Source organism: Vespula vulgaris, chromosome 22, assembly GCF_905475345.1.
Source record: "Vespula vulgaris chromosome 22, iyVesVulg1.1, whole genome shotgun sequence".
In the NCBI taxonomy this organism is placed as follows: Eukaryota; Metazoa; Arthropoda; class Insecta; order Hymenoptera; family Vespidae; genus Vespula; species Vespula vulgaris.
This window is the reverse complement of record NC_066607.1, coordinates 2,397,504-2,417,685: the sequence shown is the minus strand read 5'-3', so window position 1 is coordinate 2,417,685 and position 20,182 is coordinate 2,397,504. Positions and strand designations below refer to the sequence as shown.

Below are 20,182 nucleotides of genomic sequence, written 5' to 3'. Positions count from 1 at the left end.
ATAATAATCACGCATAAAAAAAGACGACAATGCATTACGTTCGATGACGGTGTGTTGTACTTGTGTCTGTGCGTTCGCCCTTCCGCGAGTTCACGATATGAGGAATAAACAAATTTACAAAAAGGAAAAAAAGAAAAAGAAACAAGACAGAAAGAGAGAAAAAAAAAGAGTATCAATAATCAATCAAACGCAACGATAAATTAAGAAAATGTATAATATCCCTCGTTTTTTTCGAGGATCGATTTTAGAATCTCCGGGCAACGAATCTAAAGTTTTGTTGAAAAAAGAAAAATCCAACCGACCGACCGATCGATCGATCGATCGATCGGTTGGATTTACAGATTACGAAGGAACCGTGATTCGTAATACTTTCTCGTTTGTTTTACTTTGACTCCGCGAATAAAAGGGAAAAAGGGTTGTTCGCAATCTATCGCAGTTCACTGCGAATATAAACACACCGTACGTCAAAGAGAGTGAGAGAGAGAGAGAGAAAGTAACCTTGGTTCTTGATTGATGATTAGCCGTTGGGGTAGAGAGATCTACCGGCATAGGTTCTGCCCTTGAAATTTCGCTCTCGCTTTTCCACCCCTCTCTTGGCATACTCGACTCGCGTCGACTGTAAAAAAATGCGCAAGGAAACGGTCGAGAAAGAGGTAGGAGGAGGAGGGGTTGAGGGAAGGAGGAAGAAGGGTTGGATGGTGGTAGAGATGGAGGGAGAAAGAAGAGAGTGGAAAACGGTTCGTAGTGGGGGAGGAGGGTGAATTGCGCGCGCCATCCACGTCGGCACACTAAGTTTGTACGATGAGCGAGAGACCGTGCTCGGAGGGATGAAAGAAAGAGAAGGAGAAGAAAAAAGAGAGAGAGAGAGAGAGATGTACGGACGATGATCGTATGTGTATGTATGTGTGTATGAAAGAGAGAAAGAGAGAGAAATATACGGGCGTGATCGTATGTGTTATACGTAGTCTTGTGTATAACGTGTGTGTTTGTGAAAGAGAGAGAAAGAGAAAGGGAGAGGGAGAGAATGGAAGCTGTGGTTGACGGGGAAAAGGGAGAAGAAAAACGAGCGTGGATGGGATTATAAAGGAGAATCGTGGAAAGACGGAAAGAGAAAGTATATGTGGGAGAGTGAAAGAAGATCCGAGAAATGAGAAAAGACGAGAGAAATTTGTGTATGTATGTGTGTATGCGTGTATGTGCACAAGACGAAGACAGAAAGGATTATTTATCGTAACAGTGCAGAATATCTCTGTTAACGATATAAAGAACAAAAGTAGAAAGAATTAATATCTAGACGTGTATTATTCTTTTTGTATTTCGTATTACAAGTATTATAAGTGAATAAATAAAGAAATATATGAATGAATGAATGAATGAATGAACGTTGAGAGGGTAAATGTTAAAAAAGGGGTGATTGGATGATAAAAGTTAAAAGAGATAGAAAGAGATTGAAAGGGGTCGCTTATTTGGCACGTTATTTACTAATTTAAAGATTACACGTAAATGAGAAAATATTATTGGATATTGAATATGTTTGATTATTTTGGAGGATGGACTGAAAGAGATGAAGATAATATCGTTGGAAATTAATTCTATCGTATATTCTTACGAATCGTTGTACGATTAAATGAAGCGAATACGAATTGTATGAAAGAAAAGAAAGGAATATTATAACTATATAGTTCAAAACGAAATGAAAAAAAACCATAAAGAAAGAAACACAAACGCATACTGCAGAAACGCGCACGTAGTAGTAGGTAGTTGCATTCGTCAGAAAATATTTTCGCAACTTGATAAAGAAATATAAATTGGATGATAGGATTCGGGAGATCGGTGCGAGAGAAATGGAAGAAAAGATAAAAAAGTGGTGGAGAAAAAGAGAAAAGAAAAAAAAGAAAGAGAGAGAGAGAGAGAGAGAGAGAGAGAGAGAGAGGGAAGTAGAAAGAAAAGGGAAAAATTAAGAGAAGGAAGAGAACAACGTCCTCCCTGTTGATAGTGATAGTAGTAGTAATAGCAGTAGTAGTAGTAGTAGAGTAGTAGTATAGTGCGCAGGGCGAGAAGGAAAGACGGAAGAACAGACTCGGGCGGCGGAGAAGGGGGAGGCAGCGGTGGTAGTGGCAATGGTGGTGATGGCGGAAGCGGGGGTTGGGGGTGGTAGTGAAAGAGGGAGAGGGGTGTAGAAGTAGAAAGAGAAGGGTAGGAGGTACCGCGACGCCGGTTCGAACTACGGTGAGAGAGAGAGAGAGAGCTGGAGAGGGTTGGAAGAGAGGAGAAAGGGGTGCCACGCGCTTCTAGGGAGAGGGTCGTTCATCCCCGGGTCAAGGTTACCCTCCTCTCTCGCGGACCTCACCCTCAACTCTCTCTCTCTCTCTCTCTCTCTCACTCTCCTCGCCCTTCTTCCTCCCTTTATCGCTCGTCTCTCCTCTCTCTCTCTCTCTCTCTCTCTCTCCCATCCTTCTCACCCTTACCCCCCAGACTCCGCGTTTCTGCTTCAGCTTCACCCTCAGCCTCAGCTTCACCCCCAGTTTCGCGGGAGCCCCGTGCCACTTACCCCGGCCAACGCTCCTTCCGACCGCCATTGATCCTCCCTCGCTCGACAACTTTTTCTTCTTCTTTTTCTTTTTCTTTTTCTTCTTCTTCTTCTTCTTCTTCTTTTTGACTTTCCCTAAAATTTTTTTTTCAAGGATAGCTTTTAGTTCATGTCACTTCATTTTAACCGGTCTACGTTCTTTTCTTTTTCTATTCTTTATTTTTTCTTTTCTTCTTCCTTTTGTTTTTGTTATTGTTATTCTTCTTCTTCTTCTTCTTTTCCTTGACTTTCCCTAAAATTTTTTTTCCAAGGATAGCTTTTACTTCATGTCACTTCGTCTTAACCGGTCTATGCCTTTTTTCTTCTGTTTCTTTTCCTTTCGTTTTTCTCTTTTTTTCTCGTTTTCTTGACGATTAATTTCGAATTAGTTTATACGTTCGTTGTTATTTTCACACGCGTAAACGCGCGCTCATCCGACGAGAATCTCTGATTTTATGTGACGTTAAAGGAGAAAAATGAGAAGGATGGTTTAAAAAAGGAAAGAAAGAAAAAAATTCGTTTTTATCTTTAATGCCGCATTAATCGATGTTTTCTTGTCTTATCTCATCCTTTTAAAAAATTACTTGAGAATACATCCATGTGCGTTCATAGATCTTAATTAACACTTTCGTGCGATTTAATTTTGAACTTTTACGCACGCGAAAAGGAGACCCAAAAAAATCTTTAAGAATCCTTACGAAAAGATATTCACATTTTTTACGTACACAGTTTTCTTTTCGTTGTAAACCCCTATAGAATTTTTCTCTCGTGGACGATAAAACAATTTATTTATTTCTCAAGCATCCTGTACGATTACATTATAATAATAACATCATTTCATGAATTTCGTTTACTTTAATAAAATTTCTATGGACGATGATGATCTTTCTCTTCTCTTTCTCTCTTTCTCTCTCCACTATTCATTAATCCGATGGGAAAGAACTCGTGATATCCTGAATACACGCCTGCTTGCTCGCCATAGTCCTGCGCGTTTACCTCCGTTGCACGCCTTGGCCGCAACTCTTTTTATCGATCCTCTCGTACGGACCGATATTTTCTGCGTCTTTTCCGTTACGGGCAATAGTCCGCGTTCGACGTAGACATATACATGCATACATGCATACATGCATGCATGCATACGTACATGTACGTAGCTATATATTTGCACCAAAAGAAAAAATTTAGTCCTTCCCGTATCTTCTCCATTCTCCATTCTCCATTCTCCATTCTCGATTTACAAAGTTCTTTAGACTTCAATAATCACAAGATATTATTATTCAATAATTATTTATAATTGTTGTAATCATCGATAATATCTCGACCGTCAAAATTAATTGAACGTAATAATCCTTATTTATCATTATTATCAATTTTTCGGGATCGATGAATATCTGAAGCTTATTGGAAAAAATTTGTTATCGGTCTTCTCTTCAAGTTGTCACTCTTCCAAAAAAAGAAAATAGAAAATGTAGGAAAGAAGTTATTTTCAAAACGAAGTTCGTAAAATTGACGTTCATTAAACCTGTTGATTCGTCTCGAATATGAATAATACAAAATGTATGATTAGTTCGATATTAGATAAAAAAAGAAAGAAGGAAAGAAAGAACGAAATGAAAAGAATAAATCCAAATAATTAAAAAATATGGAAAGAGGAACAGAGAGATAAAAAAAATATCCACGAAGTGCTCAAAAATTTCTACTTTTTATTTCTATTATTTTTTTAACCATTGACGACAAGAGTAATGCTTCATACATACATACATACATACATACACACATATCTACATATATACATACATACGCACATGCATACATGCATCATGCACGCATGCATACATACATATGTACACACATCTCATAGTTTGAATGAAATAATGAAAAAAAAAGAAGGAAGGAAACGCATGACGATGATTCAGAGTATGTTTTATATTCCGTTAGAGAGATTCGTTGGTTTATCGAGCGCAAAGAACGAACGAAACTGTGTGATAAGTGAAACGTTGACGCCACAGTGTCGACTACGACGACTACGAATACGACTACGACAACGTCGACGTGTCGGACATACATAGTATACGTAATATAACATACATACATACATACGTACGTACGTACATTCATATGTATATACACGTATGTTATATTACACACACATACACATATACATACAAGGTGCATCGGGAAATCACAGGGTTGCGTCTGGGTTACTACGTGCCTCGATTCTCCGAGACTCATTCGTTTGTATTAGAAGAAGGGAGATCTCTCAGCGTGCGTAATGTTCGAGAACGGTTATTCGAGACATCCGTGTCATAAGATATGCATAAGCGCGAGCCATTTTCGCATATCGGGTTGGCAGACCTCCCAGTAACCGAGTAGTCGAGCCGAGTCGAGTCTAGTCGTGTCGTGTCGAGTTGGACTAACGTCTGATAACGTTCGCGCAATACTTATCCGATATGCGAATTTTTCAAACGGGAAATCATAAAGCTTAAAACGCCCCGCTTCGCTCCCTCGTCCCTCCCACTCATCTTCTATAAAAGGAAAGAGGGAGAAATTAATGAAATACGTATAATGTACGTACGTACGCACATAAATAGAATCACGTTCGATAATAAAAGAAATTGGAACGAGAAAAAAAAATACATATATGTATACGTAATATATACGAGGCTAAAAAAATTAAAGAAAGAAATTGTTTCTCTCCCACCCACTCACCCCCCCCCCTACCCCACTTTCCTGGCAATGTAACACGAGATACATACACGTATATATCATTTCTTTTTCTCGGTTGGCATTGCTCCCCCGATCGTTAATTCTTTCTATATTTCTCTTGTCCCTCTTCTCAATTTTTTTACGATTTAAAAAGAAAGAAAGAAAAAAGGAATAGAAAAAGAACGAGGAAAAGAGGAGAGAAAAGTAGAGAACAAAAATTATGAAATACCCTTTCGAATATGTAGTTCAACGTAGACAATTTGTAATTTCGCTTTCTGTACTATGTAACGTTACGTGTACAGAACACGTGTTTACGTCGTTTGGAAGAATATTCGAGTAGGTGTGATGGTAGTAGTAGTGGTAAGAAGAGTGATAAGAGTAAAAAGGGGGGTGGGTGGCTGGATAGAGAGAAGAATATTCGCTATAACGTTGCCTTTCTCTTCCGGCGTGTCACGTCGCGATGCACAACGAGAGGAGGATGCACATTCACGTCGGTGAGAGATGCATAATTCGTGGAGAAAACGAGAAAGACGAAATTTCTTGTCGGTTGCAGTATGATGGGATGGACTGAGAAGAGAAAGGAACCACCAAGGGTTGTTCTAGCTTGTCGCTATAAACTCTTCTTCTCCATCTTTCTCTTTCTCTGATTTATTTATCATCTTTCTCGAGCACACAGTCGTGTTCTTCTCTATCTCTCTCTTTCTTGTTCGTTCGATCAAACTTAAATGAACGTACATTCGTGTTGCTTTCAAAAAATAAAAGAAGAAAATCCGTCCATTTCCATAACTTCGACTTTTCTCAGAAAAATGTCCTCTCGTTTTGTTCTCTTTGGTTCTCTCCAAAAAAAAAAAAGAAGAAAATAATATTAGTAATAATAAAAAATGAAACAAAGATAAAATATATTCAATAATCGATATTAACAACAACAACAACAATAATAATAATAAAGAAAGAAAAAAAAAAGAAATCGAAAGCATGGTGATAGTATCATCGTCGCATTACGTTTCATTCGAAATTATAACGGAGGATGAGGAGAGAGATACTAAAGCAAAGCAAAGGAAAGGGAAAGGAAGGGTCCAAGGAAATTTATCGATACTTAAGGGTAGAAATGATATAGAATTCGTGAGACGCGAAGATCCGCAGTTATCCTCCACTCCACTCCCTCCCTTCTTCTCTTTTAAAATAATTTCGGATGTATCAAAGACAGAAAAGCAAGCAGGCAAGCAAGCAAGCAAGCAAGCAAGCAAACAAGCAAGGAAGGAAGCAAGCGAGCTGAGCGAATGAACAAGGGGTGTGGGGGCGGTTGTGAGTAGTGCGCCCGCTTATTGCCTTAAATTGCTAATTGGGCTCAGGACCGACGCTGCCTTTCCACGGTGGTGCGGTCTCTCTTTCTCTCTTTCTTTCTCTTTCTTTCTCTTTCTCTTTCCGTCCTTCTCCACAATCTCCAACTTCAGCAGCAGTAGCAGTAGCAGCACTAGCACAAGCCACCAACACCACCACCATCATCTCCCTTCGCGTTAGAGCCCTTCTCTTCCTCTCTCTTTCTCTTTCTTTCTTTCTCTTCCATCCTTCTTCTTTATAACATCTCGCTCGAATCCCCGACTTCGACTTTCTCGAAGGCCATTGTCGATTCCAGACCCTCGCTTCCTCCCTCTGCGTGCCTCCTAAAAGAAGAGCTTCCGAAGGACGAGACTTATGATGTGTGTTCATATATATGTGTGTGTACTCGCATGTATAGTTCTATATACGTGTATACGTATGTTGTACATATGTGTGGTTATGTACGAATACGTACGTAAAAGTAATGCACATTCTCTTAGGAGAAAGAGAGAGACAGAAACGAGAGATTAACGCACCCTGACTTTTACCCCTCCCATCGATGAATTTACTCTCCCTCTATCCCACCACACCCCCTCAACTCTCTACTCCTACCATTGTTTTCTCTTCTCTATGAATTTAACGGGATCGAAACCCTCGAATTCTCTTTTTCTCTTTCGCTTTCTCTCCCTCTCTCTCTCTCTCTCTCTCTCTCTTGTAAGTGAGGACGTACGTAAGCAAGTACATATACATATATATATATATGTTTTACCTCATCACATGGTACAAATTTTCTTTCCTAGAAGATACGGTATCTCTACCGATCGTCGGTGTTGAAATGGATGGTGTAAAGTTTGCTTGAATGAATGATACAAAACGTAGAGTGAACAACTTCGATTTCGATTTATATTCGAATAATATTTTATTATCGAATAGATTTGATTCGTATGAGGACATTTTTTTTATTTTTACATAGTTACAAAGTTATCGTCATCGTCGTCGTTTTAAGAAAAACATTAAGACGTTATGTATGATAAAAAAAAAAAAGAGACAGGGTAAACGATTTTTTGATTTTCATATAAAGTTATCATCGTTGTCGTCGTCTTCGTCGTTCGTTCTCATCGTCGTATCATCGTCATCATTCACTTGGATCAGTAATATCGTGTCCTCCTTCCGTCTTGTACTACTGAGCGAGAATGAGTGCACCGTATCGGTCGATTTTTTGTCTCCTTTTTATCGTGTTTATCCTGTATCGATCCATGGCAGAGTTTGTGTTGCGGCTCTCGACTAGTTTCCCTCAGCGATAAAGAACCGAACGTGATAGACCGTGGACTGTGAACCTCCAGAGCAAGCAACCGACCCAACCAACCAACCAACCAACCAACCAACCAACCAACCACCCAACCAACGAACTAACAAACGACTCGACGAAGAAGGTGTTTTTCTATGAATCGAAACTTATCGTTTCTAAAAGAAAATATTTCTTTTACGACGAGTAAAAGTAGTCTTAGAAATGCGATATTAAACGGAGATATCGAGTTAGGTAAAAAGAAAAACGAAAAAAACACAAAAGAGATCGATTCTCGATAATAAAAGGGATCTGTTTCGATCGTATACGATTTGTTTCCGCGGCCATCTTTGAAAACTCGTAAGAAATCACGAATAATATTCTTTCTCTTTTAATATCGCCTTATTACAACGTAGGTGAATTTTTTTCTGTTTGTTTGTTTGTTTTTTTTTTGTTCTTTCTTTTTCTTTCGTTTCTTTCTTTTTTTCAAGCAAATCACGAGTCGCAAAACTTTTAATCGAAATTTTTAGAGACGTTTCCTTTCTCGATTCGATTCGAGACAAGAGAGAACAGTTGCAGGCAGAGATAAAGTTCTTAAAAGAGAGAAAAGAAGGAAGTTTTGGAGTTAGAGGTTAGTCTAAGTTACGTTAGAAAACAATCGGACTCTATCATAGAGGTGTTGTCCGCAGTGTTCGCGTGGCAGCTGGTCAGGCACAGCTGCCCTACCAACCTCGACGCATCCCGAAGGGCCACGTATATTCTTTTTTTTTCTTTCTCTCTCTCTCTCTCTCTCTCTCCTTTTTTTATTTTCTCTTCTATTTCTTTTTATTTGACTATTTGAAACTCCTTAAAGCGTTAGATGCAGACGCCTATCGTTGTACGATAAAAAGAACGTTCTCCCTCTCTCTCTCTCCTTCTCTCTCACTCGTGAGATTACGTATATATTTTTACGTAACGTTTATTACACCGTACGTATATATTTTTGTACGCGTACTTATGTACGTTCACGTATGCGTATGTGTTCGTATATCTACGTGTACGTAACAATATTCGATTTCTTAGGAAATAATTGTTTACTTCTTTCTCGCAATAATCAGAAAAGAAAATTTGATTTAAGCAACTAACTATGACTCGAACGATTCCGCGAATCCATTGCACGTTTTTCTCGCAAATTCGCCAAAACAAATCTCTCGTGTGTTAGATGCATACATTGTTTATATTTTCTTCCTACATTATTCTTTGTCGATAGTCTCGTTTACGAGAACTCGCGTGAGTAATTAATAAATCGGTATAATGTCGACGTACGTGGCCGTTTCTTCTTCTTTTTTTTTTTTAATCTTTTTTCATTTTCTCTTTTCCATGTCTTTTTGTTTTATCTTTTCTCGTTTTATTTTTTTTTCGTTTTCCAGTTTTTCCGTGACATCTCGCAAGTTTTAATTACTCTTCTTTGAAACGTATCGCATTATTCAATCGTTCGAAGAGAATCGTTTAATTTTTCTTCTAAGCTATGCGTCTCGATTTCGCGAGAAAGAAACATTCAACATGTTCAATTTTAAACGACGATTGTGCGATTCAACAAATAGACAAGAAAAAGAAAAGAAAAGGAGTCAAATATTACGATGTCTCTAATTTATTCTACTATTATTTATCGATGCATTTAACAATAATATATATATATATATATATATATATATTTCTCAATTATTATTCTCCGTCTCTCTCTACACCCACACCCACAAACACACACACACGTTCGTGCGTCTATTTTCAATAATTTTTCAAGAGTCATCGAATGCTACATAATCCAAAAAAATTCTCTTCCTTTTTTTTTAATAATCTATTTTTCAATACTTCTTTCCTTCTTTTCCATTTTTCTTTTTTTTCTTTTTTTTTTGGTTTTCTTCTGTAGCATAGGTACGATCGTAAAACACAACCCCGGCCTCGTTTATCTTCTCCTTCGATCGAAGTTGATTTCGTCAATAAAGATTCTGGTTAGCCTTGATCCAATCCATGAGAGAGAATGCTCGGAACTCGAGGCAAAAGATCTGGGATATGAGGGACGAGAAAGGACGAGTCGAAGCATAAATTTATCAGGATCCTCCCACCGTCTTTCTCCGTCTCTTTGTATTTCTCTGTATCTCTCTCTCTCTCTCTCTCTCTCTCTCTGTTTCTCTTTCTCTCTCTTCGTTCGTGTCTCAAGCCTCGACTCTTGGTCTTTTCCGTTCGTCGCACGCGGGGTCTGTTCCGGTGATTCATAGTCGTTCAAGCAAACGCGTTAACTCGCGATCAGAGAAGAAAGAGAAGTAACAGTAACGGTAAGTGAGCGAGCTAGTAAGAGAGAAAGAGAGAACGAAGGAAAGAAAGAGAGAGAATAAGGAATCGTTATTAAAAAAAAAAAAAAAAAACGAAAGAGAGAGAGAGATGAACGAATGAACGAATGAGAAGGAAAAGGAAGAAGAGAGAAACCGGCTTTCATAGGAAATATCGCGAGAGAGCGAGTGTGAGAGGGATAGAAGAAGCGAGAGAGAGAAAAAGAGAGAGAAAGACGCGTTAGAAATCCACGTTTCGTCGCGAGAGAGTCGGTTAGCGGACGCGCGCGGTAGGCAAGAGAGAGAGAGAGAGAGAAAAATGAGAGTGAGAAAGATGGAATGAAAGATAGATAGAGAGAAAGAGATAGATTTAATATGTGTATATATATATACACATATATATGTATAGAGAGAGAAAAGGACGGAGGATACGTACGTTTAGTAAGTAGTAAGTAGTAGTAGGTAGGTAGGTAGGAACATTGGGAGCGGGGTGGGGGGAGGGCGGCGCGCGGGGACCTCCGTTGGTAGTTTCGTACGTTTCCGTGAATCTTCGGCTAGCGACGCTAGAGGCGCCGGCCGAGGCGTGGCGCTCCTGTCGTCCCGGCCGTTCTCTCGTGTTCTCGCAGTACGCGACGGGACGTTAAGAGCGTTGCGTTTCGAACGAGTTTCCTCTCGCTTTCTTTTTTTCCGTCTCTCTCTCGGTTTTCAATAATAATAATAATAATTATAATTATAATTATAATATTAATATTAATAATATAATAATAGTAATAATAATTATAATACAACAATTTAATATAATATAATATAATATATAACGGGGCTCGCACCTTTATCTATCGAAGCCTAGCGCGCGCGCGCGCGGGACCAAAGTAGATCCATTCACGGTACATAAGAGAGAGAATTATTTTCGCGTGTTTCCGCGTCGCGTGTTCTTCCCACCGTGTGGTACCCCTCTTCTTCTCCCTTCCGCCGACCCTACCACCGTCTCGCACACCACCACCACCACCACCATAACACCCCCGTCGCGTATCTTTTCGTTGTCGAACGTATTTTCGATTTTGTTTATCCGATCCTTTTTTTCCTCTTCCTTTTTCTCTTTTCGTTTCTTCTTCCCTATTTGTTTCTACGGGGGTAGTTTTTTTTCTTTTGACCTTCCCCCTCCCCTCTCTCTCACTCTCTCTCTCTCTGTCGATCGTATAAAATTTTTTTCTCTTAATATCGTCGTGCCTGTGTGTTCTTCTTATGTGTGTGCGCGCGGCGACCAGAAAGAATAGCAAACAAGAAATATATAATTGAAATAAGGAGACGGGGGAAGGAAGGAAGAAAAGAAAAGAAAAGAAAGAAAGAAAGAAAGAAAGAAAGAAAAAAAAAAGTAAACGAAATCTCATCGAAGATATTCGAAGGAAAAAAAGAGATTTTATTCGGACGCGTGTGTGCGTGCGTGTATATATGTGCGTGTTGTGCGTCGTTAGTTCGTCGATCGTCGTTCGTCGTTCGTCGTGTGTCCTCTCTCTCTTCTGTGTTGTTAAGAGTTACTACACTATTGCAACCATTTTGTAAAAAGAGAGAAGAAGATATTGTTCTCGCCGTCGGCTGAATCTCTCGTACAAGCCAAATACGATCATCGTCTTCGTCACCGACATCGTCGTCGTCATCGTCATCGTCATCGTCCTCTCTGTCCTTCGTCAATCATTGGTTCGATCTGGATTCTAACACGTGGTTCGAGTCCTAGCGTCCCTTCCACCCCGCACCTCTCCTCTGTTTACCGTGGAAAGCCTCTATAGCGCTATCTACTTCGATTCGTGGTGAGTCAGTTGGAAAGAAAAATTCCTAATCAACTTTTTTATACTTTATATATCCTCTCGTTTCTCTTTTCTTTTCTTCTGTTTTCTTTTCTATTTTTTTTTCCATTTTTTTTGTTTCTTTTTGATATACGCGCTTTCACGCGAAAGAAAGAGCGAGATATGTAGGGTCAGAGAGAGAGAGAGAGAGAGAGTGAATATGTGTAACGATGATTAGTATAAATCATTAATGGCTGCGCTCGCAACTTTAATCCTTTTTTCTGCAAATACAATTAACGCTGTCGTTTTTCTATCCGGAGATATTAGTCTTCTTATTCGCCTGTATATGTACGGTGTGTGTATGTGTGTGTGTAGTATGTATGTATGTATGTATTTATGTATGTATGGATGTATGATATGGATATACGTATTTACGAGCACGGAAATTCTCGAGAAAGATAGATAGAAAAAGGGAGAGAGAGAGAGCACGGAAAATTTAATATTCTTTGCGTGTGCGTTCTCTCTCTCTCTCTCTCTCTCTCTTCCTTTCTTTTTTTTTTTGTCACTTTTCTACTTTTTTCCTCCATCAGGCATAAAAAGCAAGAAAATTTACCGAATAGCAAGTTGATATTTTACGTCGTTTTTTTTTTCTTCTTTTTTTGTTCACTTTGTTTCGTTTCTTTTTTTTTTTTTCCTTATACGTGCTCTCTCTCTCTCTCTCTCTTTCTGTTTCTCTCTTTCCGTCTATCACGTCTGTGACGTGCATCGATATCGTAATTTTTCAACTTTATCTATCAGAACATGTGCCAAATATTAACCGAGGTGCTGCCCCGTACTTTTCCCTCTTCCTCGCCATGAACTTTACGAGTTTAGGGGAAAAAAAAGAAAATCGAATTTGCGTCATATAAGGAAAATGATGCAACGATTATAAAAAGAGAATAATGAGATTGTAAGTTTTGTTATATATATTTCGAATTATATATTTCGAAGAGAGACATGAAGAAGTATACGTGACATCTTCGTCTTCGTCGTCGTCATCTTGTGTCTCGTGTCTCGTTTCGATTTAGAGAATTATTAAAGAGCAGTCAGGACGAAAGTATATATATATATATATTTATCACATACATAATACATATGTATATGTACGTGAGAGTTCATGTATTTTAAGACACAAATAGATGAAACGTAAGCGATTTCTCTCTTTCTCTTTCTCGTTCTCTGTGGTTTGGATGAGAGAGAGAGAGAGAGAGAGAGAGAGAGAGAGAGAGGCGCTTTGGGACGGACGTTCTCTTTTCCGGACGGCGTCGGCGCGACGCCTTTCTCAAAGTGGACGACGACGACACCTTGGCGTCTTCCGATTGCTTTCTTATGGGGCTACAACATTTACGTTCTTTTTTCTTATTTTTTCTTATATTCATTCTTTTTTCTTTTTCTTTTTCTCTCTTTTTTTTCTTATTTTTCCCTTTAATTTTTATTCTTTTTATTATTTTTCTGCTACTATTTCGGCCATTGTTGATTTGTCCGTCCGTTCGTCTGTTGTACGAGTATATGTAAATATTCGCCGAGAGGAAATCGTGTTTCTCCAGCATTATTTCTCGAGCGTGATTCATGGTAAAATATTGTTACTGCTGTGCGTTACTTGCGTGAAGGCGCGAAGAAGGCGATTTCCCCCACCTCTCTTTATATATATATGCGTGTGTGTATATATATATATATACACACGTATATATACTTTATCCGTATCTTTATCTCTATCTCACTCAGTATTTCTATACTCGATCGGTAAATCTCCGAGATTCGACGAATGGAGCCGATCGGAACCGATTCCATAAAAACTTTTTTCAGTAGCACACACATAACCTCTTTCTCTCTCTTTCTCTCGTCTTCGTAACCGGCGCGGCGTGCGCTTGCCTGACCGTCACCAAGCCCAACTGCGTGTACGTGTGTACGATTACGTACGTGCGTGTGTGTATATGTGTGTACGCTTTCATTCGAAGATATAAGCTGCCGCCGACACGGACACGCTACAAAAATATCGTCGACCGCCTTCTCGAAATCACCCGGAGAAACGCGGAACGAGCCGAGCGCGAGAGAGAGAGAGAGAGTTAGATGGTGAGAGAGCGAGAGGGAGACGGACGTATAGGAAGAAAGTGGGGGGAGTGAGACGGTGGCGACGGCGACGGCGACACGACGATACGACCATACTACGTTACGACTACGACTACGACTATGACGGCTCCTTCGTCGCCGGCCATTGTTGGTTCTTTTATATCTTCTTTTTTTCGCCGGCAACGGCTGTGGAATCGCGCCGGAATCTTCGACGGTAGAACAAAATCGTTTCACTGCCAGTAAGATTCTATCTTTCTTTTTCTCTCTCACTCTATTTCTTTCCTTCTCTCGTAAGGCTGTCTCTCGCCAAGTTCGTTTCTCTTTCTCTCTCTCTCTCTCTCTCTCTGTTTCTCTTTTATTCGTAACACATATAGTGTACGTTTAGTCTCTTTCTTTCTTCTTTCACTCTTTATCTCTATCTCTACATCTCTTTATCTCTTTCTCTCGCAACGAGAAACGACCAGAGTTTCTCTCTATATACATATGTACGTATATACGTTCATATATCATATATATATATATATATATATACACACGTATGCGTTCGTGCGTGTTGCAAGCGACTTGTTTACATCCGCTTTCGTTACTTTTTTCTATAGGACGATATGACGATGATGACGACGACGACGACGACGATGATGATGACGATGATGATGATGATGATGGCGGCGAGCGAGTGTCCTCAACGCCATTGAGAGAGACAGAGAGAAAGCGAAAAAGAGATAATAGCAAAATGGCGCGTCGTTCTCGTAACGCATATACAGAATGATATTATCCTCGCCATATCCTCTCGTAGATTTACAATTAAATTAAATGATTTCCGTTTATCGACTAGAGATAAAAAGAATTGTTTTATTTCCTACAAAAACTATATCCTCACTCGCGTAAATATTCTCATACTCTCCTTCTGTTCGCTCTTTCGTTGGAAAGAAAGAAAAAAAGAAAAACAGAAAGAAAGAAAGAAAGAAATCATCCCGCGTTTTCACTGTCGGTTTCTTTTAGTTCGCATTCGATTCGAAAGCGTCCAACGAGGAACAACGAAATATCATAAATCTCATTGTGGCTGCGCTAGAGATAAAGAGAGAAAGAGAAAGAGGAGGAAGGGGTGATGTGATACGAGGTGAGATGGAGTGGTGGAGTGGGGGTAGGGTGAGGTAGGGTGGGGCGGAAGAGTTAAAAGGTTTTTTTCGAAGCGACAATTTTTTTCCATGCTTTCCACCTCGTCGTCGTCGTGTTCGATCGAACAAGCTGGGCAATAACGGCATCCCACGCTTGCACTTACACAAACGTGTACGTACATACTACTCTCTCTCTATCTTTCTCTCTTTCTCTCTCTCTTTCTATTTCTCTCTTTCTCTCTTTCTCTATCTCTTTCTTTATTTCTCCTCTTTGCGCCGTACCGGCGTCGCCTAGTGACGTTTCGACGACGATTTCCGTGCTAATCTATCTATCTATCTCTCTCTCTTTCTCTTTCTCTTTCTCTCTTCGTGGCGTGTCTGCCGAACGTGCAAAACAGAGAAAGAGAGATATCGGCGTATCCGTGGAAGACTATTTAGGTCAGTGTTTTCAAAGTTTCGTCGGCGACGAGCACGAATAACCAGATGTTTGTCCGGCATTATCAGCATCATTATTATTATTCGTTATTTTAGCAAGCACATTTTGAGAATTTCTACATACTTATTAACGTGCCATGCGTAATTACGTATATCTGTATATTCATATATCGATAAGTATTTTACCTATGGAAAATTATATACATATATATTTCTTGTTGCTTAGGAGAGTGTAAAATGTATATTGATCTTAACTTTGTTACTCCTTTTTCTTTTCCTTTCTTTCTATCATTGTTATTATTATTATTATTATTATTATTATTATTATTATTATTATTATTATTATTATTATTATTAATGTTGTTATTTTTTTGTTTAACCTTCTATCGCTTTATCGATCGACACGAGGTTATCGGAAAGGAAGGTGAAAGGAAAAAAAGAAAACGTTGAGAATAATTGTATCTCTCTCTTTCGACGAAGGCAAATTCAGTACTACGACGTTATTTGATTGATATTTCTCGTTGGGATCTCATCTACGTCGGCTGTCTTTAGCTTTCTCGAGATATTTTAGTTCTCTCTTTCTGTCGTTCTCGTTTTCCCTCACTTTGTCTTATTTCGTCTCTTCGTACTTTACGGATCGTCTAAAATAATCCATATTGCGTTTCGCCGTCTTCGCCATCGAGTTGTAAAGAAGAAAAAAGATTGCGATATATACACACACATACATTTAACATTATTTCGTCGTATATACACGTTCTACTACGTTATACATATATACGTACGTACATGTGATATGTAAATATACATACATACATATATATATATATATATGTATATATATATATCGCTTGCCGCCTTCACCATTAACAATTGGCTTTAAGAGACACTTGTTGCTTCGCGAGATGGGTTCTCTAGGCCTAAAGGCGAATAGGCGCGTGTTCGGCGGCGGAGGCAGGCCCGTACCAATGCACGAATCGAAAACTGGCGACTCGACCCAATACGATACGGTTATGTACATACTCTAGTCAGCTTTGTACTACGTACGGCTCCATTTAATTCGATTCGATTCGACTCGACTTGATTCGTTTTCTTTTTTTTTTTTTTTTCGAATATCGAACGTTCGATGATCTGTCGTTTTTCTTTCTTTTATATTTTTGTTTTATTTTCTCTGATTTTTATCTATTTGATTTTTTTTTTTTTTTTTTTTAATCGTACGATCGAAGTGATATCATCGAGAAAGTTCGTATGTGATTGTGTCGATAAGAAATTTAAAAAAAATAAGAGGGGGGAGGAAAAAATAGATGAATGAAAAATAAAAAATAGAAAAGAGACAATAAGAAGCTCGAAAGACTTGATAATATTTCTCGAGACTATCTAAATGAAGAACAACTACCAACTTCCGTGGGAGAGACAAGCTCGGTTATTGTCCAGTGATTCAGCATAATCTTTGCGGAGAGAGATAGGTAGATAGATAGATAGATAGATAGATAGATAGATAGATAGATAGATAAATAGAGAGATGGTTAATCGACGACGCATTGCGATACGATAAATAGCGCACCCGTTTGAAATGTTCAGTCTTCTCGTTGAAGGAGCGAATGTATTTGAGAGAAAGAAAAAGAGAGAGAGAGAGAGAGAGAGAGATTCGTGAAGAGGAGATTACATAATTGTAATATTGAATTGATCGATAAGTAATGTCATAATTTTTAATAGAACCAACCCTGAAAGTAAACTAGATGGTTATTAAAAATCAATAACTCCTTTTCGAGACTTTCGGTGTTAATTTCACCCATCTTTTTTTTTCCTCGTCAAATTGTAGAGAAGAAAGTTTGAAAAAAAAGATCAACTAAAAGTGTAAAAAAAAAATGCTCCATTTTGAGAATCAGTTTTAAGGATACTTTTTTTTTTTTACTCTTACTCCGCTCTCCTTGATACGTATTAAAAATTCTAACATTACTTATTATACCGACTCAATATAATAAAGTGTATCGAACTAATCGAAAATGGAATTACGTGTTGCTTGGCGACGAGTTAAAAGCAAACAGCAGACGTATAAATTCATCTACGATTGTGTGTCGTGTGTTTCTCCTTCTAACGAAAGCGCCGAGCAGTAAAAGGTTTTCGTGTAGATTCGCAGTTATGCTCGGAGGAGGACCCACCGCCGCCATTATACCACCAACGCCGATTCGTTATTAAAATTTATCGCGCAAGAAATATCTTTCGTCAAGGTCCACTTTGATTATTATCATTGATTATTATCATTTCGAAGTTGTCGTCGTCGTCGTCGTCGTCATCGTTCATAATATCGTCTATATATCGACGCGGTATAACGCGAAGAAAAACAAAATTGCTTTCTGAATTTCTTTTTCGTTTTGTATTTTTTTTTTTATATATATATATGTATCTATGTATATACATATATTTTTTTTATCTTTTTTTGTTTCGTTCGATCTTTAATATAGGTATTATTCGATCGAATTTATATCGTACCATTGAATTTAGTGTTATTATGCAGGCAGCGTTGCATCCGTGTCTGTTGTAATCTCTGACGTATCTTTATGGCCGTTGACATCGAGGAACGTGAGAACGTGGGCGCGCGCGCGCGTTAAACTCATAGGTATGAAAGAAGAGAAGAAAGAGAATTATCAACGAATACGCGGAAGCAGTAACGTTTTACGAGTCGAGTTAGGAGACGGAAATTCCCCACCCATGAGTAAAATGCGGCATCCTTTTACTTCTTTTTCTTCTTCTTGGGTGATCGCCCAGTTGCCACAGAGAGGAGAAAGAAAGAGGTTTCCAATAATTTTTCAGATTATCTATATAGTAACGGTAACGATGGCTATAACCATTCTCGTCGATGGCTCATAATCAAATGAAACAATTTCTTTATTTATCTAATCGTAGATCGTGCGTATTTTCATGGATGATTTCAATTATGAAAGTGTATCTTTGTAATAAGATATCAGTACATAATATATGTTACGTAATATAGATAATACTAATTTTTTTACTAATCAAAATAGTCATCTATACATATACACCATTTATTTTATCGAAATACTTATTATTAAACTAATAAAGATTAATGAAAAAAGTTTTTATTTAACGAAAAGAAATATTTTCTGTTTATTACGTTTTTATTTTTCAGTAATTTTACAAGTTTAGAAGTCTTCTTTTTTCTTGAAATATATCTTGCGTACGTAATATACCGAAAGTTAAATTAAACTTTTCGAAAATTCGTGGATCACTGGGTTCGCCAACGTGTTGATCTTATACTTGCTGAAGAAAAAGAGAAAAAGATAGTGAAAGTGATTACGTCATTCTTCTATAGGACTCGTAGTTCTTCACGAATTTTGCCGATATTCTTTCTAGTCGTTTCTTTCAGTGTTGATTCATCAGCACAGCGCCACCTTCTTTCCGTCCTTCTCTCTTCCTTCCTTTTTCTTCCTTCTCATTCTCTCACTTTTCTTTCTCTCTTTTTTTCTCTCTTTCTTTTACTTCTCCCCCTTTCCTTCTCCTTCTTCCACGAATCGACCGGAAATCGCTGTCGCGCGCCTTCCCGCGCTTCTAAAACCGCCACGTGCACTGCCTTACGAGATATACAACACTCCATCTTGAAGAAATAATCTCTGTTACAAGCTTTAGGAGGGCAAACCATAGTTAGAGAATCGATTGGAAATATTCATTTTTTCACGACATGATTTTCGATGATGACGATGGTCTCCACAAAGATTCTTTTTATATATTATGTATGTACATTTTTTTTTATTTCTATATTTTATAATATACAAAATTTCGTCGATCAATCACGATTAAATATTGTTGTACGTCTTCGTTTTGATTTAGTTTTATTAATTCGAACGAAGCTCTGATAGTCTTTGTTGCAAGCTAAAAAATAAAAAAAAAACGTAAGTAAATAATAATAAGTAAATTAATAATTCAAAAAGAATGTACACGTTAAAGAGAGGAAAATAAAGAGATAGAAAACTATATCTATCTCTTTAATGTCACGAATTCTCAAATGACCCCCTATTGCTGTTTCTCTCTCGTGTTCAGTATCCAACGACACAACTCATCCGCCATTATCGGACTTCAAATACATACATATGTACGTACATATATACGTTTTGCTTTTGTCCTATCTCTCGGAAAACAACACAGCCAGTTGAAAACAGAAAGTTATATTTAAATATAAAGTTGACTGTTTAATAGAGAACGTATGTATATGCGTTATTCGTCGCGGTAGCCTTGTGTTAGTATCGTAATTGAATTCTCGCGGTATGTTTTTAATCTTCTTTAACCCAATTTGTTCTTCATTTTTTTCTCTCTCTCTTATACATATATATATATATATATATATATAGTTTTTTGTTTGGTAGTTATAAAAAAGAAATTTACGCAATATGAAAATTATAGATCGTTGCTCATGCAAGTATAATTATACCATATTAAGTATAATTTATATTTACAAAAAAAAAATTGTTTTCTATTTTTAGTTTTTTTTTGTCTTGAATAAGTAATGCGACAATTGCAGACTTATTTACACC

General features: G+C 38.0%; 1 protein-coding gene and 1 long non-coding RNA gene across 7 annotated transcripts in view; both read left to right on the top strand.

The window, feature by feature from the left end:
• LOC127071556 (insulin-like growth factor 2 mRNA-binding protein 1) overlaps nucleotides 1-20,182 on the top strand; it is a 120,664-nt gene that overhangs the window by 77,181 nt on the left and 23,301 nt on the right. The window contains exon 1 of one of the 6 annotated variants that reach the window (XM_051010964.1): nucleotides 13,222-14,321. The exons of the other annotated variants lie outside the window; for them this stretch is intronic. Within the exon in view, the coding sequence (XP_050866921.1) occupies nucleotides 14,203-14,321 (119 nt within the window). The 5' untranslated portion in view covers nucleotides 13,222-14,202. Of the gene's footprint in view, nucleotides 1-13,221; nucleotides 14,322-20,182 lie in introns of those variants that run through there. 6 annotated transcript variants of the gene reach the window in all.
• LOC127071585 (uncharacterized) lies at nucleotides 14,328-15,113 on the top strand. The gene is made up of 2 exons (XR_007785140.1): nucleotides 14,328-14,567; nucleotides 14,682-15,113. It is a non-coding gene; the product is annotated as an uncharacterized LOC127071585 (long non-coding RNA).